Source organism: Panthera onca, chromosome C2 (assembly GCF_046562875.1).
Source record: "Panthera onca isolate mPanOnc1 chromosome C2, mPanOnc1 haplotype 2, whole genome shotgun sequence".
In the NCBI taxonomy this organism is placed as follows: domain Eukaryota; kingdom Metazoa; phylum Chordata; class Mammalia; order Carnivora; family Felidae; genus Panthera; species Panthera onca.
In genome coordinates, this window is record NC_138347.1 from 58177237 (window position 1) to 58195578 (window position 18342).

General features: G+C 43.1%; 1 protein-coding gene across 5 annotated transcripts in view; it reads left to right on the forward strand.

Moving 5' to 3' along the window:
- The first annotated feature begins 2100 nt into the window (after nt 1-2100).
- The window catches only part of PLCXD2 (phosphatidylinositol specific phospholipase C X domain containing 2), a 50445-nt gene continuing 34203 nt past the window's right edge, over nt 2101-18342 (forward strand). The window contains exons 1-2 of one of the 5 annotated variants that reach the window (XM_060640066.3): nt 2101-2448; nt 2562-2841. In XM_060640066.3, coding sequence (XP_060496049.1) covers nt 2679-2841 — 163 coding nt within the window. In that variant the 5' untranslated portion in view covers nt 2101-2448; nt 2562-2678. Of the gene's footprint in view, nt 2842-10807; nt 11082-18342 lie in introns of those variants that run through there. The other 4 variants (XM_060640065.3, XM_060640067.3, XM_081796577.1 and 1 more) reach the window with 4 other exon arrangements.

Consider the following 18342-nt stretch of genomic DNA (forward strand, 5'->3'; position numbering starts at 1 on the left):
GAGAACCCCCAATCTTCTGCCTCCTTCTAACAAACAGCACCCGCTAGACACCAAGTACAAATACCGTGATTTCATCTGCAAGATCTCTCCCAGGACTGACTCAAGAATATATGAAAAACATACGAAGAGAGTGTTGCCTTCTTTGGAGCTGTTTTCTTGTCCAAATCAAGTAGTTGTGATCAAAAAAGCTGCCAATTTCATAGAGGTGCAAACCTTCCCGTCTTCAGTGATTCCACTTCTCTTGTTTTTGAATTTTCACAGTGCTGTCTCTAAGTCTAAAGTTTCACGCTTTTTTAATATGCTCACTCCTTCCTCGAAGAGCTCAAAACTCAAGGGGAAGAAAAGACATTGAAATGGACATTCCACAATAGAGCTTAAAGCACACATTTTGCTTGCCTTGGCCAGTTTCATAAAGTTTTGTGTTTAGAAATTCTTTTTAAAAGGTTTGAAGCTCAAGGAAAGCCCAGAAAGATGACATTTCAAAAGTAAATGTTGTGCTCGTCCTTTACAAAGTGATTTTTCTCTGAGAAAAAAAAAAAAAATTGTGGACTCAAACAGACAACATATTCTCAATATCCTGTGGTGTACTTGAAAAAAGAGTGCTATATTGAAGTGCCCTTTAAATATCAGAAGATACATGATAAATAGTGTACACTTTCTTTTTATTAAACAAGGGATGGGGCGCCTGGGTGGCTCAGTCGGTTAAGCGGCTGACTTCGGCTCAGGTCATGATCTCGAGGTCCGTGAGGTCGAGCCCGCGTCGGGCTCTGTGCTGACAGCTCAGAGCCTGGAGCCTGTTTCAGATTTTGTGTCTCCCTCTCTCTCTGACCCTCCCCCGTTCATGCTCTGTCTCTCTCTGTCTCAAAAATAAATAAACGTTAAAAAAAAAAATTTAAACAAGGGATACTCCTCTAAAGGGGGAAAAAAACTTTCTGTAATACCATGCAGCTCAGAGAGCTGAAAAAACAGGCTTAAATGAATGTTAAAAATAGCCTAGAAGGGGAACTTTGAGTAAGATGTCAAAAGGGAGTCATAGGCAGCAAGAGTTCTGTGTACTGAAATGCGGCTGGGGCGCAGGCATTGCTGCTGTGGGGGTGGGGGGGTGGTCATTCGGTGATTAAATGTCAGCCTCCAGTTTTCCCTCAGCAAAGCTTGCTGTTTGCTTTTCATATAAGCCCCTCCTGAGTCAGCCAGGAGCTGCCTGACCTGAAGCCTTCCAGGGCCTCACTATCAAGTTCCAGGTTGTTTTTCTTAATTTGCCAGTTTGCCAAGATGTTTCTGTGATTATCAATGTGCAATGTTCTCAAGTCATTAGAGACCCTATAGTTTACCACCATGAAAAAGTACCATTTGAAGGAATAGGGAATATTGCAGAAAGCATGGAAATGGGTTTGTGTGCCTACAAAGCCTCTGGGCTTGAGGATTTCATTCCAAAATAGGATTTCCAACTAGTGCCGACATAGGAACTGCTCCCTGAATGCCCCAGCAACCCTCCCTGCCTTATGTGGGTAGTGTGAAGAGCAAATGGAAGAAAGAATTTGCAAGAAGGTTTCAAATAACAAAATAATACAAATGTGAGTTATCACGATCCCCTCCTCCGTAAAATGGGAAAAAGGGGCAAGTGAATCTTCATTATGTAACGGTTGAAACAAACCATCCTTGACGTTGTCATCCAAGTATGAGATATTGCACGTTTCTCAGCCTCTTTACTTCCCGTATGTCTGCTGCCTCTGTGGTTTATGGAAAGTGTATAATACGTTCTATGTAATTGTCAGCGTGTGTGTGTCTAGGGAAAGAAGGAAGGAAAGAGACATTTGTGGTCGTGTTCAACATCTGAGTGCTGGCTGCGTGGAAGGCCGGAGGTCAGACCTGTCTGAGGTCTGACCAGCCCAGGCCAGCAAGTTTCCCCGCCTGCAGTCCCCGCAGCGGCGCCTGCCTAGCTTCCCTGAGGCAGGAGTAGCGGAGGGAGGGGACCCGGCCGCGGAAGGGTGGGAGCGCTCGGAGGGGCAGCCCGGGAGGGCGCCAGCCAATCGGAGCGCGCTCCGCCAGCGGCCAATCACGGGCCGCGTAGCCCGGCAAATCTGCCCGGCAGTGCGGGGCGGGGCTGCAGGGAGTCCGGGTGCCGCCGGTTACACTTCTGAGCGCCTTCGGGAAGCCACAGGGCAGGGGGAGTGTGTGCTGAGAAGCCGGGGGAGGAGTAGTAGGCAGGCCCAGCTTCGGTGCCAGCCCAGTGACACACTAGCGGGGTAAATCTGGCTCGTGATGTGGCGGCCGGGCGCTCACGTGTGTGTAGACCCACCGGCTTCTCTGTGTGCCGTGTGGGCACCTGTCGTGTGAGTGGCTCCGGGCGTGGCTGCTCGTCGGACGTTCAGTTTCTGTAAGATTTATCTCTAGGGGCCTACCTAACCCCGGCTCCAGAGGGGAACGTAAGAAGTTTAACGGAGCCAGGTCTGAGCAGATTAAGGGAGTGGAACAGTGGCTGGGCCAGAGAGGGTGGGGACTGCGGGTGCTGGGGGGTGGGTGTGGGGGGTAGGGAACCATCTATTTGCCCCGTCTCCCAGGCAGAAGGCCCTTTGGCAAGACTGGCGTGACAAAGGTGGCCCTGGAATGTCTAAAGTCTGGACCATGATGATCACGGAGTGAGTGGCACCGGGCAGTTTGTTGACTGACAAAGAGGGATGCTAGCAGTTAGGAAGGTAAGGAGGAAACTCAGGATGGGGACCATCTGCTCCCCCAACCCCACCGGGACAAAGACATCATCGGAGGTCTGCAATGCCGACTGGATGGCCTCGCTCCCCCCTCACCTCCACAACGTCCCCCTTTCCAATCTGGCAATCCCAGGTACTCTTCTATTCCTACTTGTTCCCACTGTGTTTGCTTCTGCCATTTTAGTGTCATTAATGGATTGGGTTGCTTTTCTGTTGCGCTGAGAAAATAATTGCCAGTGACCTTACCAAACCTCTTTTTATTTCCAACCAAAAACTTAACACTGAAGCAGCTGCCATAAACAGATTTAAGTACACTGCATCATTGGCAAAAGAGACTCAGAAGAATGGAACACCATTTTTTGTTTATTTGTTTGGTTTTGTTTGGTTTTGTTTTTACTTGATAGCCTCATTCTAAGAATGTTACATTCTTAATGTTGGAACCAGGCCACATGAGGGGTGCATTTACCTGAATCACTTAAAGAAAAAAGGAGAGCTCAAGAGTAATGAATAAAGAGCCATTAACAATTTTCAATCTGGATCAAAATCAAAACTGAAAAGTATTTCATGTCTCATTCATCTGACCTTGCATATACGAAAAACAAACAAACAAAGAAACGAAGTAAACAAAGATTAACATTAGAGAACAGGTTCAGAACCAGGACTGAGTATAAAGACACATGTTTTTGCTGTTGGAAAAGCCAGAATTAGAGAATACAAATGCTCATCAGAGGTCACAGGCAGTCATTAGGTGTGATGAGCTGGTGTTTGAAGATTTCTCTCTATATATATATACAGGTGTCTGCCTGACTGATCTAGAACTAAAGCCTTGAAAAGCACTTCTGCTCCAGCCACTGTTTCTCGCCTGGGGGTTTTATGCCTTGGCATCACTCTCATTAAATTTATTAAATGTGTCCTCTTCCTTCCGCTCAAAGGCTGGTTAAAGCATGGTTTCTAGGGAAGGACGTGTGGCCTCCAGTGATCCTGGTCTGCTGTGCTGGACAAAGTTCCAGCCGCCTCAACTTGAAAAGTACCCCTAGGGGCAGGGGAGGGACTACTGCCAATGTTTCTCCCACCTGGAGACATAACAGTTGATGTTCACCCCTAGACTATCAGACAAACTCCCAGGCATCCCTGGGAGCAGTCTGATTTTTTAGTGGCTGAAAAGATGACCTCATGCAACCCAGATCTTTGCTTTCTATGCATGAGGAAGAGCGGGGCTGGCTTCAGATGCAGCCTTTTCCTTACTTGCCTCTTCTTTTGGAGGTCTTCCAGGTTCATTGTCCCTGTGGGCTCTTGCTGCTTTTGAGCAAAGAGAGGGCTGCTAAATCTCTTTATGGTTATGATCACTTGTGTTTTATCAGCCATTGACTATAGCTCCTTGGGAAATGCCTGATGGTCATGCTCCTGAACAGGTCTTTTCCGTGTTTAATTGACGCCTGTGGAGTCATCACTGAGATGATGCACAGGCTTCTTTTAACATTAGTCATTTGTCTTCGGGCTTTCCGGTGGAATTGTTTGGTCAGATGGTGTGGCAGGTAGTATGTGTTTGCAAACAGCATGGCATCTTAGGCAGGCCCTAAATGGCTCTGTCATTCTGGGCATATCCGGGGTAGGTTGGAGCTTCCTCCTTCCTGTTGTACTTTGGACGGCTCAAAGCACAGCAGCAGCTCTGCCTGTGGCCTTGCACTCTGACACCATGACTCCAGAAGGGAGCTGGGCATTTGTTCTGCAATCTACAGGGTATCTCTCTAGAATTACTAGAATTGCCAGGGGAGGGGGGCAAAACAGCCAGAGCCTGATGCTGTAACTGGAAATGCTATGATTAGCCACCATGGAAGACACAGGATTTGTTCACCCTGCTTTGTGAAGTCTGGTCCTTCTATGCAGGGGGAAAAAAAAGAAAGAGAGAGAGAGAAAGGAAAAATGACCTTGACTCCTCTGACTCCTCAACATGCTGAATTCACTTCTGTGAATGCCCTTTTCCCAGCAGTGGAAGGGGCTTGAGTATATGTCTGCATAAGTCCAACACAGGAAAATCACATATTAAGTGCTAGCCATTTATGGACCCACCCCCACCCAGCCCTGCCCCCTCCCCACCGCTTTTCTTTCCCCTAACTCAAGCTTAATATTCCCTAGCTAATGGCTAGCAGTCAAGCTCTGCCAAGGCTTGCTGAGAAATTCTGAAATACAGAAGGCATTCAGGAAGTAGTATTCATCATCTTCCTCCCCCATCTGCCCTCATCCTCTTCCCCTCCATAATCACCTTCATCATAATAGTTATTATTTACTAAGCACTAACCTGCAGCACCCACTGGCAAACATTGCCTCAGATCTTTACACCTCCAAGATAGGTACTAACATCCTCATTTTGGAAATAAGAACATTCTTGTCCAGAGAGGTTAATTTTTTTTAAGATCACACAAATAGTGAATAACAGTACTAACATTCAAGCCCCTATCTAGCTGGCTCCAAACCCATACACTATCCCTGTGCCTCCGAGGGGGGCCTTGGAAAGGGCAGAGCAGCTGTGTGTGTGTGTGTGTATTGGGGGAGGGGGTGGTAGTCTCTAGCTAAAAACCAGTTTTCACAGACTGCCCTCTGCAGCAATGAAATAATTTTTAAAATCAGGTGGTCTTTATCTGAGTGATTATGTATCACTGGGAAGAGATAGATAGACACTCATATTTGTATAAATATCATATATCTGAGTAATATATATTTTCATGTTTATAATTTCATATGTATATATGTATTTTATATGATATATGTGTGAGTGTGTGTGTGTGTATGTGTGTGTGTATATATATATAACATATATACATATACATATGTACATATATATGTGTATATATATACATATATGTATATATGTATATATATATATATATGTATATATGTATATATATATATATATATATATATATATATATAGTGGTACAGAAGTATCCCTGTTTAAAACTAAAACCCAGTAAGTTTCAAATTCAAATGTATTGCTTAAATCTATTTTGTGTGGTATGTATGTGGGCGTGTGCTCCTGTGTCTGACCGACGATGTGGGATGTCTGTAAGATTGTGTCAAATCTGTCAGGATGGGGGTGGGACAGCAGTGACCTGGGAAAGGTCAGAGAAAAGGCAATAACAGAACTGGAATAGAGTAAACTGTTAGGTTCAAGTGCATCGGCTGCATTTGCCTAAGTCGTGATGGGAGAGAACATGTGTGAATGTGCACCTCTCAACAAAGCCTTGATGTATTATTTTACTTACACAACTGTTAAGGACACCTGTTAATGGCCAACATCACCCAAATATATTGAAATATCCCGGACAAGAACCTCAGAAAATGAATCTCATTGCCAAGTGTTTAGAATGACTGGGGACCCCAAGGGTAAAGGATCTGGAAATTGCAAAAATCAGATTTTTAAATTAGGCTTCAAAATCTACATATATTTTCACTGATGTTAATGAAAGCATGATATTCTTTTTGGACAAATGGACTGGTAGGAAAAATTTTTTCTGTAATTTGCATAGCTTTTAAATGAACTCTTTTTTTGTATTTTAGTGTATTCCTTCTCTTTTAAACCATGCTTTCCCCCTTCTTTTTATTGAAGGTAAACTCTTTAGTCTATTGGAGAGAGCCTTCAACTTAAGAAATTTGATATTGTTGATTCTGGCTGTTTGATACTGAAGAAGTATCTGAATTGCTCGGGACTTAGTTTCCTCATTTGTAATTAAGACATTGGGTTAAATTAAATATAGAGTCTTTTCCAAATTAAAAATACTTTGATTAATTGGAGGTTTTGTTTTTTTTTTAATACCTGTTCTTTACCTAAATGTGAAAAGAGATGGGAAGAATGACTTATGTTAGGTCTAAAAGCCATTTCTTTTAGGCCTCTTTAAAACAAGAGATGATTTTGGCATGTGCAAACAAGTACTCACAATTGCCAAAATGAGGCAAGGCCCTCTCACTTTAGCATCCTAAAAGGGACTGTAGATTAGTGGCTCTAGATAAGCTGACCCTGAGTACGTTTTAAGAAACTTCCGTGCTCAGGCCTGGGGGAAGACCCAAAGATGAATTAGGCATCAACCCTAGTGTAAAGGAGCTTACGATGTAGTTTTATATACATATATTACTGTACATAATGAAAAATGATTGGGGTAAATATTAAAACAGAGATATAAAGAAGGTGTTATAGAGGCACATGGAATAGAAAGATTAATTCCCATTAGTCCCTACTTTTCAGATGAGGAACTGCTTTGTTGAAAAAAATGGCATTTAACCTGAGATTTGAAGAATGGTCAAAATTTCAAGGGATGTGGCTAGGAGATCTGGGTTGGAAGGGGACTTTCCTGGTGAAATGAGCCAATTAAGGTAAGGGATGGGGGTATATACGGGAAGTGGTTGAAGGACCGACTTTCTTGCCTCCCAGTAGTGCTTTGTTAGTACCTGTCTCCTAGCACTTCTAATCACATTATTATTTTTAGCTATCTGTCTTCCACATTGTCTATGAACAACTTGCACACGGAGAGTATGACTGATTTCTCTTTATAATCCTAGCTCCTAGTACAGGGAGGTATCTTGGTCATTGATGATGAGTGAATAATGGAATGCATGGGACTGGGGAGTAAGGATGCTGGAGAGTGGCTTGCTCACAGCCACCATCCTGTTCCATTGTGATCAGAGCTAAACTGAATAGGTCAGTGAGGCTTACGTGGTGAAAAAACCATATTAAGCAACCTGAATGTTTTCTGACCATTTCTTGTTACTTCTGCATAATGTTCCCATAGCTCTAGATAGGCTCATCACTGAGCCCCGTTAGAAATGAAAATTCTGGGGGCACCGGGGTGGCTCAGTGGGTTAAGCATCCAACTTCATCTCAGGTCATGATTTCACGGTTTGTGAGTTCAAGCCCCGATTCGGGCTCCATGCTGACAGCTCAGAGCCTGGAGCCTGTTTCAGATTGTGTCTCCTTCTCTCTCTTCCCCTCCCCCACTTGTGCTCTGTCTCTCAAATAAATAAATAAATAAATAAATAAATAAATGTAAAAAAATGAAAATTCTGAGGCAGAGCAAAATGGTCAGGAGGGTCAGATGCAGAATTCTGATGTCACTTCTGTCCTAGGAACAATTCTTTCTCCCGGCATCCGCTCTGCCTTCTTTCTTCCCTTGTCAAATTTCAGCTTCTCGTGTTACCTGTCTGGCCTCAGCCTCAGTCTGCTCTCATTTCTCATTCCCCTCTTCACCTTTCTTCTACTGACCTGGCCTCTCCCTTTCCAGTGTCAGCCCTTGCTCAGATGCTCCTCAGTGCTCTCCAATTCCCAGAACTTCTCCGTTCTCATCTTACTGACAATCATCCCCTTCTTTACCTTTCTGGAATTCTATCCTTGTCCCATGTCCCATGCAGCTCTGCCTTTGGCCACGTGGTGATTTCTTCAGCTCTTCTCACATCCCACACGCATGACATGTAGACAACATTACTACAGGGGCAGGATCATTACTCAAATCCTGCTTTGGGAAGTTGGATTAGGTCTGGAGCATCTAACAGAGATTTGGGGAACCAAAACAGCATAACATACACTGTGGTTCAAGAAGTTTAGGTTGGCTCTGCTTTGAGGGTAGCATGAACCATGAGTTGGCCCTAGAAAGAAACTCATCCTCCTACAGGATTTGAGGCTGTGGAAAACCAAGGACCAAGCTGAGTTTACCAGGATTGAGCCAATCAAGCAAAACAATCTAATGGGACCAAAATGGACTCTTAAGTGAGAATAGTTTTAGTTGGTTTTCATTTTTTTTCCCCTCTGGGTGGTAATGGTGAGTAATAAAAAGAGGCTATGACTTTGGTGTTCTTATTAGTAGCTGTTTCTTCTAATTCTAAGAAAGCTCATCACATCCTTAGATTTCCCCACCCTTGCCCCCCAATCACACAAAAGCCACAAGAAATTCAAGAATCACACGTGTCTGTAAGAAGCAGAACCATGGATTGGCTTAGAGCATTAATGCTAGAGCCACTCTGTCTGGATTTGAACCCCAACTCTGTCCCTCGTGACTTTGTGACCTTGGGCAAGTTACTTAACCTCTCTGTGCTACAGTTTTCTTCTCTGTAAAACAAAGATAATAATGGCACTACCTCATTTAGTTAGTATGACAAATAAATTCATTCATATAGCGCGCTTAGAATAGTTTCTGTCACAAAATAATGTGTCTTTAGAAAATTAATTATGATAGTCCTTTATTAAAAACCTGCACCTGAAATGGACAACCAAGAAAAAGTATAAGATCAATCCATACCCTAAAGTAATTTGCAGTCTAGTTAAGGAACTGACCTTCCAATTAAGCCATGTGGCTCAGTGTTCCCTGTCTGATCAGATCAGGATAACTTGGTCATCCCCTCAAGGGACTTAGAATTAAGGGAAGGGTACCTGGATGGTTGCCCAGGATGTGAGTACCAAAGGAGCTGTAAGTTGCAGGATGAGGGGTGACCAAGAGAGCCAGAAACTCCTCTTCAGCTACTTACTGTGTCCTCTCATCCCACATTCAGCTGTCCAACTTTGTCATCTGCAGCCAGCCAAAGACTTTGGAAAAGACACAACTCTCTTTGACAGGACCACACTGGGAACTCCTCTTCTGCTCTTCTCATTTCCCCATCACTGGCCCTCCTTGCCTAGTCATTGTGCTCCCAGCTCCGGAGTAGGGATGTTACAGAATGCTTTCCTTTGAATAGGTCTTTTTACATACTTTATAACTCTCTCTGCAGCCATCAGAATAACCTCACAATCTTCAAACACACACACCACCACCCATTGGCCAGTGCAGGCACACTGAGCTCTGACCTTGGCCTCACCCTCAGAAGAGCCCATGCCTCTTACTGTTTTCCCTTGATAAAGATCCTGCAAAACATTCCTACTGACCTCTCAAATCCTAGGAGCCCACGGCCTTCAATTACAGGCTGCTGTTTCAGATTTGCTTCTGAAGCTGAGAATCGGCTTCTATCACATGAGCTGATCTGGCCACCACCACCCCCACCACCCCCTGCCCCCATCTCTGTGGGACAGGTTGGCTCCAGTCTCTCCCAGGCCCCTAAGAACTTCTAAGTTCAGGCACACTGGAGGGAATGTTAGTGAGATGCTTTGCCTTTGGGAAAAGATTGGACCTCTTTACAAATGCTGAGTAACCCTAATTAGAGTTTCAAACCATGTCTTCAGAGGAGGGATTATTTATAGACATTGTAGTAGGTGTGTGTGTGTGTGTGTGTGAGAGAGAGAGAGAGAGAGAGAGAGAGAGAGAGAGAGAGGGAGGGAGGGAGGGAGGGAGAAGGGAAGGAGGGAGGGAGGGAAAGGATTTGAACACACATGGAGAACCGAACTGGCTGGGTGGGTTTGAGCAGTTCTGTACCTGGTTGAGCAGCGAGGGCCCTTCACCTTCTCTCAGCTATGGGAATTTGGATTCTATTGCTGAGTGCCCAGAAGGATCAATCAGCCGGTGGAGGATTACATTAATAGGCCTCTGGTAGCTCCAAGATGAAATGGGTTTGGCCCCAGAGGACTTGCATTGCTCTAAGGGGGAGGTATAGGTTGTGCTAACCGTGAAGGGTCAGCCAGTCTTCCTTGGATGCATCTTCTACTAAGCAGCTGGAATTTTCTAAGAGAATGACAGGTGTTGTTGTTGTTGTTGTTGAATTTCCAATTATCCTAGAACTATTGGCTATAAGGTATTATTTTTTTCCAGAGAACGTTCTGTCAGTAATTTTTTCCTCTGTACAGACCTGACAAGATCAAAATAAAGAGAGAAGTAGGAAGCATTTGTACCCTGTAAAGCTAACGTCTTGGGGTGCACAGCAGTCTGCAGTAATGGTAGAACTGAACAGTTCTTAGACTCTGTCAGATTGAGATGAATATTTTATGAACATGTATGATTTGAAGGCTTCTTTGTTGGAAGCAATATTCTTATAAAGTATAATTGAAACTGGATGGAAAAATGCCAGAGATAAAGGTGAAGACAGTAGCCCTCCTTTGTCCCTGGGTTGGAGTTCAGGTCATTGACCTGACAGGAGGTGCCCGTATGGATCTTCATAAGAAATACGTGAGCACATTGTGTCAATTTGGCTAATAATAATTGCAGGTGCTTAATCTTGGTTTTCCTTACCTACATTTGAAAAAATGTATTCATTTCAAGGCAAATCATGTACTCAAAGGATATTCATTGAGCACCTTTTGTGCCAGGTGCTGTGTTAGATGAGGTGAATATGGACAGCAGAAGATTCTTCTCCCTTCTCTTCATGAAGTTATGATCTTAGAAGAAAGTCAAAATTCAAACCCTAGGGAGAAGAATGAGTGGGGTGCTGTAACACTCAGAAAGCCGGTTCCCACTTCCGTTGCTGGTAGGAGGCAGGAAGCCCAGTCAGTTGGGCTTTCAAGGGATGACCTTTGTGGAATCAAAGAGCAAGTAGTGAATAGCCAGGTGTTACAGGTAGAGGGAAGATTGTCACAATGCAGAGGTACTGTGGAGCGAGAGATTAGCGTGACCTTGAGGAAACCCGAGAAGTCTGGTGTGGTCAGAACATAGACTTCATTTAAACAAAGGAACAGAGACGAGGCGGGGAAAGTAGGCTAATGAGCCTGGTGTGCCATGCTAGATTAAACCTTAAACATTATCCCAGGGCAGACAGCAGCCATTGAAAGACTTGGTCAGGAATGGGTGAAAAGCCCTCAAATAACCTCATACAGATGAATAGAAACAAAGTGACACATCAGTTATTAGGAATGCTGAGGGATAATATGGGAAACTTATTTCTTTCATTCTATTTAGTACATACATATCGATTTCCTCTCACATGCCAGGCCCCCTCCTAGACACTAGTGGTTCAGTGATGATCATTACACGCTGCTCCTGCCTACAAAGAGCTTACACTGTAGTGGGAGAAATGGACATTTAATCAAGCAGTTATACTGGATGTGATGAGTCACTGCTTTCCTAAAAAACAAAACAAAACAAAACAAAACCTCAAGTAGTTCTAACACAATATACTATGATATATTATGTAGAATGATTAGGGAAGTAGAAGTTACTGCTGAAAGGAGCATATAACAAGCATTTACCAAGACTTGGGAGTCTAGGGAGGCCTCCTAGAGGAAGTGTTGAATAAACTTCAGTTGGAAGGATGCACAGAAATTAGCCCCCAGGATAAGAGAAGCAAGGAGAAGTGTTCTAGGAGAGGAAGCAATATGGGCGAAGACCTCTACGAGAGAAAGTGATCCACTAAACACACCAGAATCGTTCACACTAGTTGTACTGTTGGTTGCAAGGAGGAGAGGGGCAAGGAATAAGGCGGCAAGACACAGGGAGGTCTAATAAGGCATGTTAACAAGGTGAATGACAAGGTCAGCTTCATGTTTTGGAAAGACTGCTCTGGCTGCAGTCCACGAAATGTATTAGAGTTGGGAGTACTGTCGCCAACAAGACCAGTGAGGTTGTTGATGGGGCCATCCAAGTGGGAGGAGATGTGGGCCTGAGGACAGGGACAGTGTGCATGAGGGAAAAGGGGAGACACTGGAGATATACTGGAGCAAGTATCCATAGGACTTGGCAATTCATTGGAGGGTGAAAATAGGGGCAGAGAAGAAGGAGCAAGTTACAGGTGATGGAGGGAAGCAGGTGTGCTTAGTTTGGGGCATGCTGAGGTCGAGGTACCTGTGGGACTTACCAGAATTGGGAGAAGGGCATAGACAGCACCCAGTGGAAATTATTGCAGAGCTCAATCTTACTTTTCACAATTTGCCCAACCCTCTACCCTCACCCACAGCTACTATTATATCTAATATAAGATGATTTGAGTTTGAAATTAGTGCCTTGTATATATGTATGTATGTGTGTGTGTATATATATATATAAGTGTTTTATATATATATATATATATATATATATATATATATATATATGTAAAATCATATATATATAATTTTACTTTGTTCAGGAACTCTGTCCTGAACTTCTAGTCCCAAATAAGCAACCCTCGGAAGCTCATCTAGCATTCACTCATTCTGCATGAGTTCTATCATGTCTTGTTTAATGATTTCTTCAACTATAGTGGCAGTTTGGGGGCGGGAGTCGAGGTTAGCTCTGTGCACTCCAGCACAAACCAGCTGTGAAATGGAAACTTTAGTAACTTTACCATGTCATCACATCCCATTTATGCCACACACTCATATCTAGGGTTACACTAAAGGCTTCATAAAAGCAGGAGAATTTTGTAGTAGAATATTTAGTTTAATATAGGTTTTTCTTCTACCCTAAACATTTTCTACTTTTCTCCTGAACTTTTGTATTAGTCTTATTTTTGTGTTAAAAACTGAAAAGTTGTTAAAGAGAATGTGATTATCTTAGAACTGAGAAAGCTTATCAGGGGATGATCAAGTGCCCTTTGTGAGGTGTTACTCTACCAATGATGATGCCATCTGTTCAGATACAAAGCAGAGTGATAATTAGCAAAATAGAGAAAAACTTTCTTATTAATGAATTACCTATACAATCTCTTACTTTGGGGTGGGGATCAGAGTCTACTGGATTATCTGAGGAAGAGTCTTTCAAAAGAAAATAGATACCCATCCATCTGTAGAGGACTTTAAAATGCCTGCCATGCTGGGCACCCAGGTGGCTCAGTTAAGCGTCCGACTTCGGCTCAGGTCATGATCTCGTGGTCCATGAGTTCAAGCCCCGCGTCGGGCTCTGTGCTGATAGCTCAGAGCCTGAAGCCTGGTTTGGATTCTGTGTCTCCCTCTCTCTGCCCCTCCCCACTCGTACTCTGTCTCTGTTTCTCTCTCAAAAGTAAATAAACATTAAAAAAAATTTTTTTTAATGCCTCCCATGCATGGAATTGAAACCCCTTTGACTCACATAAACCCTAGGATGTTGGGGCCGATTCAGAGAATATCTAGGGCAGTTGGATTCTCATGGTGCCCCGCAGAGCCCCTGTGAGGCTTGGTGCCCCTCAGGACTCCTTCCTCAAGGCCAGAAGTGGGGACTGTTGGGGCAGACCCTTAACAAGCCCTGCTTGAATTTGTTTGACATATAAATACCTCTTTTGACAACATTCCAGGTCTGAAAAGCACCACTAAAATCCCTGATTTACTCCAACTGTCTAGCTCATCCAGCCAGGGAGGGGTAGACCAGGAGTAGCTCTCTGGATTCCTGGGCTAATATTGGTCCTCAGGCAGTGGGATGCCTCTTGGCTTCTGAGTGCATAAAAAGAAGTTGATCAGCATCCTCTGCTTTCCAGTGTTTTGCCTTACCCAGTTGCTTTGTTGCCTTGTGAATAATTCTGAATTCAGTAGGCACCTGATTAAAAATTAAATTGGTCACATGGCTCTCTCAGATTTTCCAGGCAGATTGACAGTTATTATTAATACTCTACCACATGTCCTATGGAAAATAATCCAATCGGATAGGTAAAGTTTATCCCTTTGGGCCAACAAGGTTTAAAGATGTTATTCTGTGGTTTGGGAGTCCGCTAAATGGTCCCTGATCTCGAGCCTTGGACTCATGTTGACTTGATTCTGTAAAGCTCAAAGATGCCTCAGCCTTTCTGCACTTGTCAGCATGAAGTCAAATTCTCTACAAATGCTGTATTTTCCCCAAGGACCTAATTCAGGTGTGTGACATCGGAGACCCATGTTATTAGAGATGTTATTAGAAAATACTTTACACAGGCATAAGTTGCAGGAAATCTACTCTCTGGGACTTTTCCTTTTAAATTGTTCAATTCAGTGTTTTATTATAGCTCCTCCTTTAGTCATCCTTTTTGGTTTATTTTTGTCCTGTGTGTTTTCTGACATATTCCTCCTCATTGACCCAAATAACTCAAGCTAGGACAGATGGAGATAAATGGAACAAGGTATATAGGTGCTGGGGGTGAGGAGGTGCAGACAGTGAACTCAGCCTGTTTAAAGAGGATGGATGGACCAAAGAGAAGTTTGGGAAAGGATCAGAGTCCCTAGGCTTACCTGCCCTAGGCAACTCTCTCATCTGTTCATTCAAGCAATCATGCTTACATTTATTCTACATACACGTATTCGGTGCCTACTATATGCCAGAAACTTAGGAACTGTAGGGTTATGGGTGTGATAAGATATGCTCCCATCCTGAAAAACTCACAGTCAGATGGCAGTGACAGATATGGAGATAATTGCCACACAGTGTCCCAGGTTCATCACGTGTGGACAAAAGTCCGTGGGAGCACAACGAGAAAAGCGGTTGAATCTACTTGGCGGAGTCAGTGAGCTCACAGACAAATGATTGTGACCTGGGTCACATACAGGTAATTAAAATGAAAAGGCAGGGGACAATTAATTTATTTCCAAGGACTGTGAGGGTTTTCTGTTTTGCTTTGTTTTTTTAAGCAAATCTTTTGGTATATCCCGTAACCACAAGGCCCATTTCTTATATATAACTTTGCAAATGGGTATGTTCTAAGCTCAGGCCACAGACCTACTTTAACATGCAAAATTACAATTTGTTCATATCACATTTCCACATTCATAGAGATGAAATACCTGATCCATAACACAAGATGTTTTCTATAAAAGCTGCCCTAAACATTTTCATCATCTAAAGACACGTTCATTTTTAGGTCTGTTCTTAATATTTTTTATCTCTATTTTTAGTTTTTATACACATGAGAAACAGGGTAAAAAAGTAGTTCAGAGTAGTTGAGAAGGGTTCTGTTTTAGCATACTAAGGATCTAATCCTAATTACTAGTTACATTACCTTGAATGAAAAGTTTAATCCCTCTGTCCCTTAATTTTCCCATCTGTAAAATGGAAATAATTACAGTATCTACTTCATAAGCACAAGGTTAGAGAAAACACAGTCCGTAAATCTGCCCTCACTGTGACATCAATTGGCAGTTTGGGGGTCTTCAAGATCACCCTTAGTTTTGCCAGATAATTTGCTAGAAGGACTGACAACTCACTGGAAACTGTTATACTCACAGTTACTGTTTATTACAGCTAAAAGCTACCGGTTAAAATTGTCCAAGTGAAGAGGTGCACAAGACAGGGTCCAGAACAGTTCCAAATGTGGAGTTTCTGTTGTCCCATCTCCTGGAGCTATGGACAGCGCTACTGTCCTGGAATTGATGGGTGACAGTATGCACAAAGTACTGCTGGCCGGGGCAGCTCACCTGAGCCTTGGGGTCCAGAGTCTTTACTGAGGCTCCACATGGCTGACCTCAGTATCCAGCCCCTCTGAGGTCAAGCCTATATCTATATGACTCAAAGCCATTACCATAAATCTCATCCTTAGATTTTTTTGATGTGGCTCCAAAGTCCCCAGGTAAATAAGGATGCTCATATCAGGCAAGCTATTCCAAGGGTTCCAGAGATTACCTCACCTCCCAGGGCCAAGAAAAAGACCAGCCCTCTCCTTGGGCAAAGTTACATTCTTTTTCCTACACAACAAAGTTGTTTCAGAATTGAATGAGATATACCTGCAATGTGCTTAGAATGTTGCTTAACACAAAATAAACATGAATTTTGGATACACAGCTATGTTATTAATAAGCCTTTTTGATTGTCTAATGTATACCTAGCATCATACTGGATACTATAGGAAATCTTTGAAACATTAACGAGGTGTAGTGTGTAATCTTGTAGGAGAGATACAAAGGTTCAAGTAAAGCAAATGAGAGCAGAATGTGGTGAATGCAACAGTAAAGAAGTAAGCAAAGTGCGCTAGGGACCTGGGGAAGGGAACAGGTACTTGCAGATGGGGTTTCAGCTGCCCTGGGAGGACACCTGGGAGCTGGTGGAGGATGGGGAGGATTTTGATACGGGGAAGAGGGGCATCCCAGACACAGAGAACCAAAGGAATGAAATCAGAGATGGGAAAACAAGGGTACCTTCAGGGGACAGAGGAGTGACAGAAGGAGGTGGGAAAGGACTGGGCAGACAGACTTAAGGCAGATTGAGAGAGGTTTTCAGTGTGGTGTGGAGCACTTCATGCTTTATCTGGCAGACCGTAGCGAGCCAGTGGCAATTTAGGGACCAGAGAAAACCCTGAAAGAAAATGCAATCCCTTTTCATAACTCCAGTCTTTGTACCCGCTCGTTCCTCTACCATCACACATCACAGCCTCCCTCCCGACAGCCCCCACTTCACTTGGCCCAAGACAACTCCTCCTGCAAGAAACAGCTCAGTGTCATTTCTGAGCACACCTCCATTAGGGGACGCATTGTATGCCATTGGGACTGCTTACCTGTCTTTCCACTACACACGGCAGTGTTTTGTCACCTCTATATACTCAGTGTTTTGTTCAGAATAAGTACCTTGCGCAAATAAAAAGGAGGGAGCCAAAGAGAGGGAGATGGAATTTGGAAATATCTACAGAAAATTTAAGGAAAAAGAACACATATTTCTAGCTAATTTAAGGAGAAACTAGGACACAAAGAGAAAGTAGAAATACCTAAGGTAAGACAAAATCTTGTAAGTGCCTAGCAAAGTCCTCTCAGGGTATCCCAAGGCGAGATGAGATGAGATGAGATGAGATGAGATGAGATGAGATAAAATAAAATAAAATAAAATAAAATAAAATAAAATAAAATAAAAATAATAGAAGAACTTACTTATATAACACGTATAAAGCATTTACTAGGTGCCTGAGATTGCTGCACTTGATTGATGTAAATCTGGTTAAGCTTTACAACCCAGTGATGCAAGTGCTATTATCTCCATTTTACAAATGAAGAAACTTGAAGTTCAGAGAAGTTAAGCAAATTGCCACAAAAGTCCTGATAACAGTACTAGAATCGTAAAAATTAGATCTTGCCAAATCCATTTAAGTGCTCTTGAGTAAAAGACATTTATGGAGATGGAGATTGACCCAGTGCTGGACTGCAACTTCACTTCCTCTTGTTGGTCGTAATAAAGAACAGTTTTCTTTTCATCCGAGGCATTTGTTTCCATGCCAGGACTCTAATGCCTGAGTACCCATGAGGATGGTTGTGTTTGAAAGACTGCCTGCTAACCTGTTCCGGCTGAACAAGCCACATCTTTTTTTTTTTTTTTTTCAAGACCAAACATCTAGGAGACTTTTTATTGACTCAGAACAGAAGCAGCCCAGTGGTTTAAGTGGTCTGTGTAGTAATCGCCCAGCAAGGTTCCAGCAGAGAAAAAAATCTTTCTGCCTTGATACCAAAAGATCAACAGAGGCTTTGAGCATGTGTGTAAGCTTGTCAGGACACTCATCTTCCAGAGTGGGGTGTGTTTTCATTCACTTTCCCTGCTGTGTGTAATGTACAAATTTCCTTTAAACCTATCATTTCATGTAATTTAGACTGCTACTTGTTCGATTTCTCCTCCTCCCTTTTCCCTTTCCTCTGTCAGAGTACCAAGCTTAGTCTTTCATTTACAGGACAGAGAAAAAAACCCTCGTTCCTGAGGGGACCTAGCTGAGGAGCTTCCCTGGATCGTGACCATTCTGCAGTTTGTCAAATGAATCTTAAAATAACCCTGCCCTGTGAAAACTTTCAGCCGAGCTAAGTGACAATGAAGGTGTTTTTTTTAAAGTCCCCACAATAAATTTCATAAAGATGTCCCACAGAGCCATCAAACGCCAGCCTTTGGAGTGAAAGGAGCTGTCACATAAA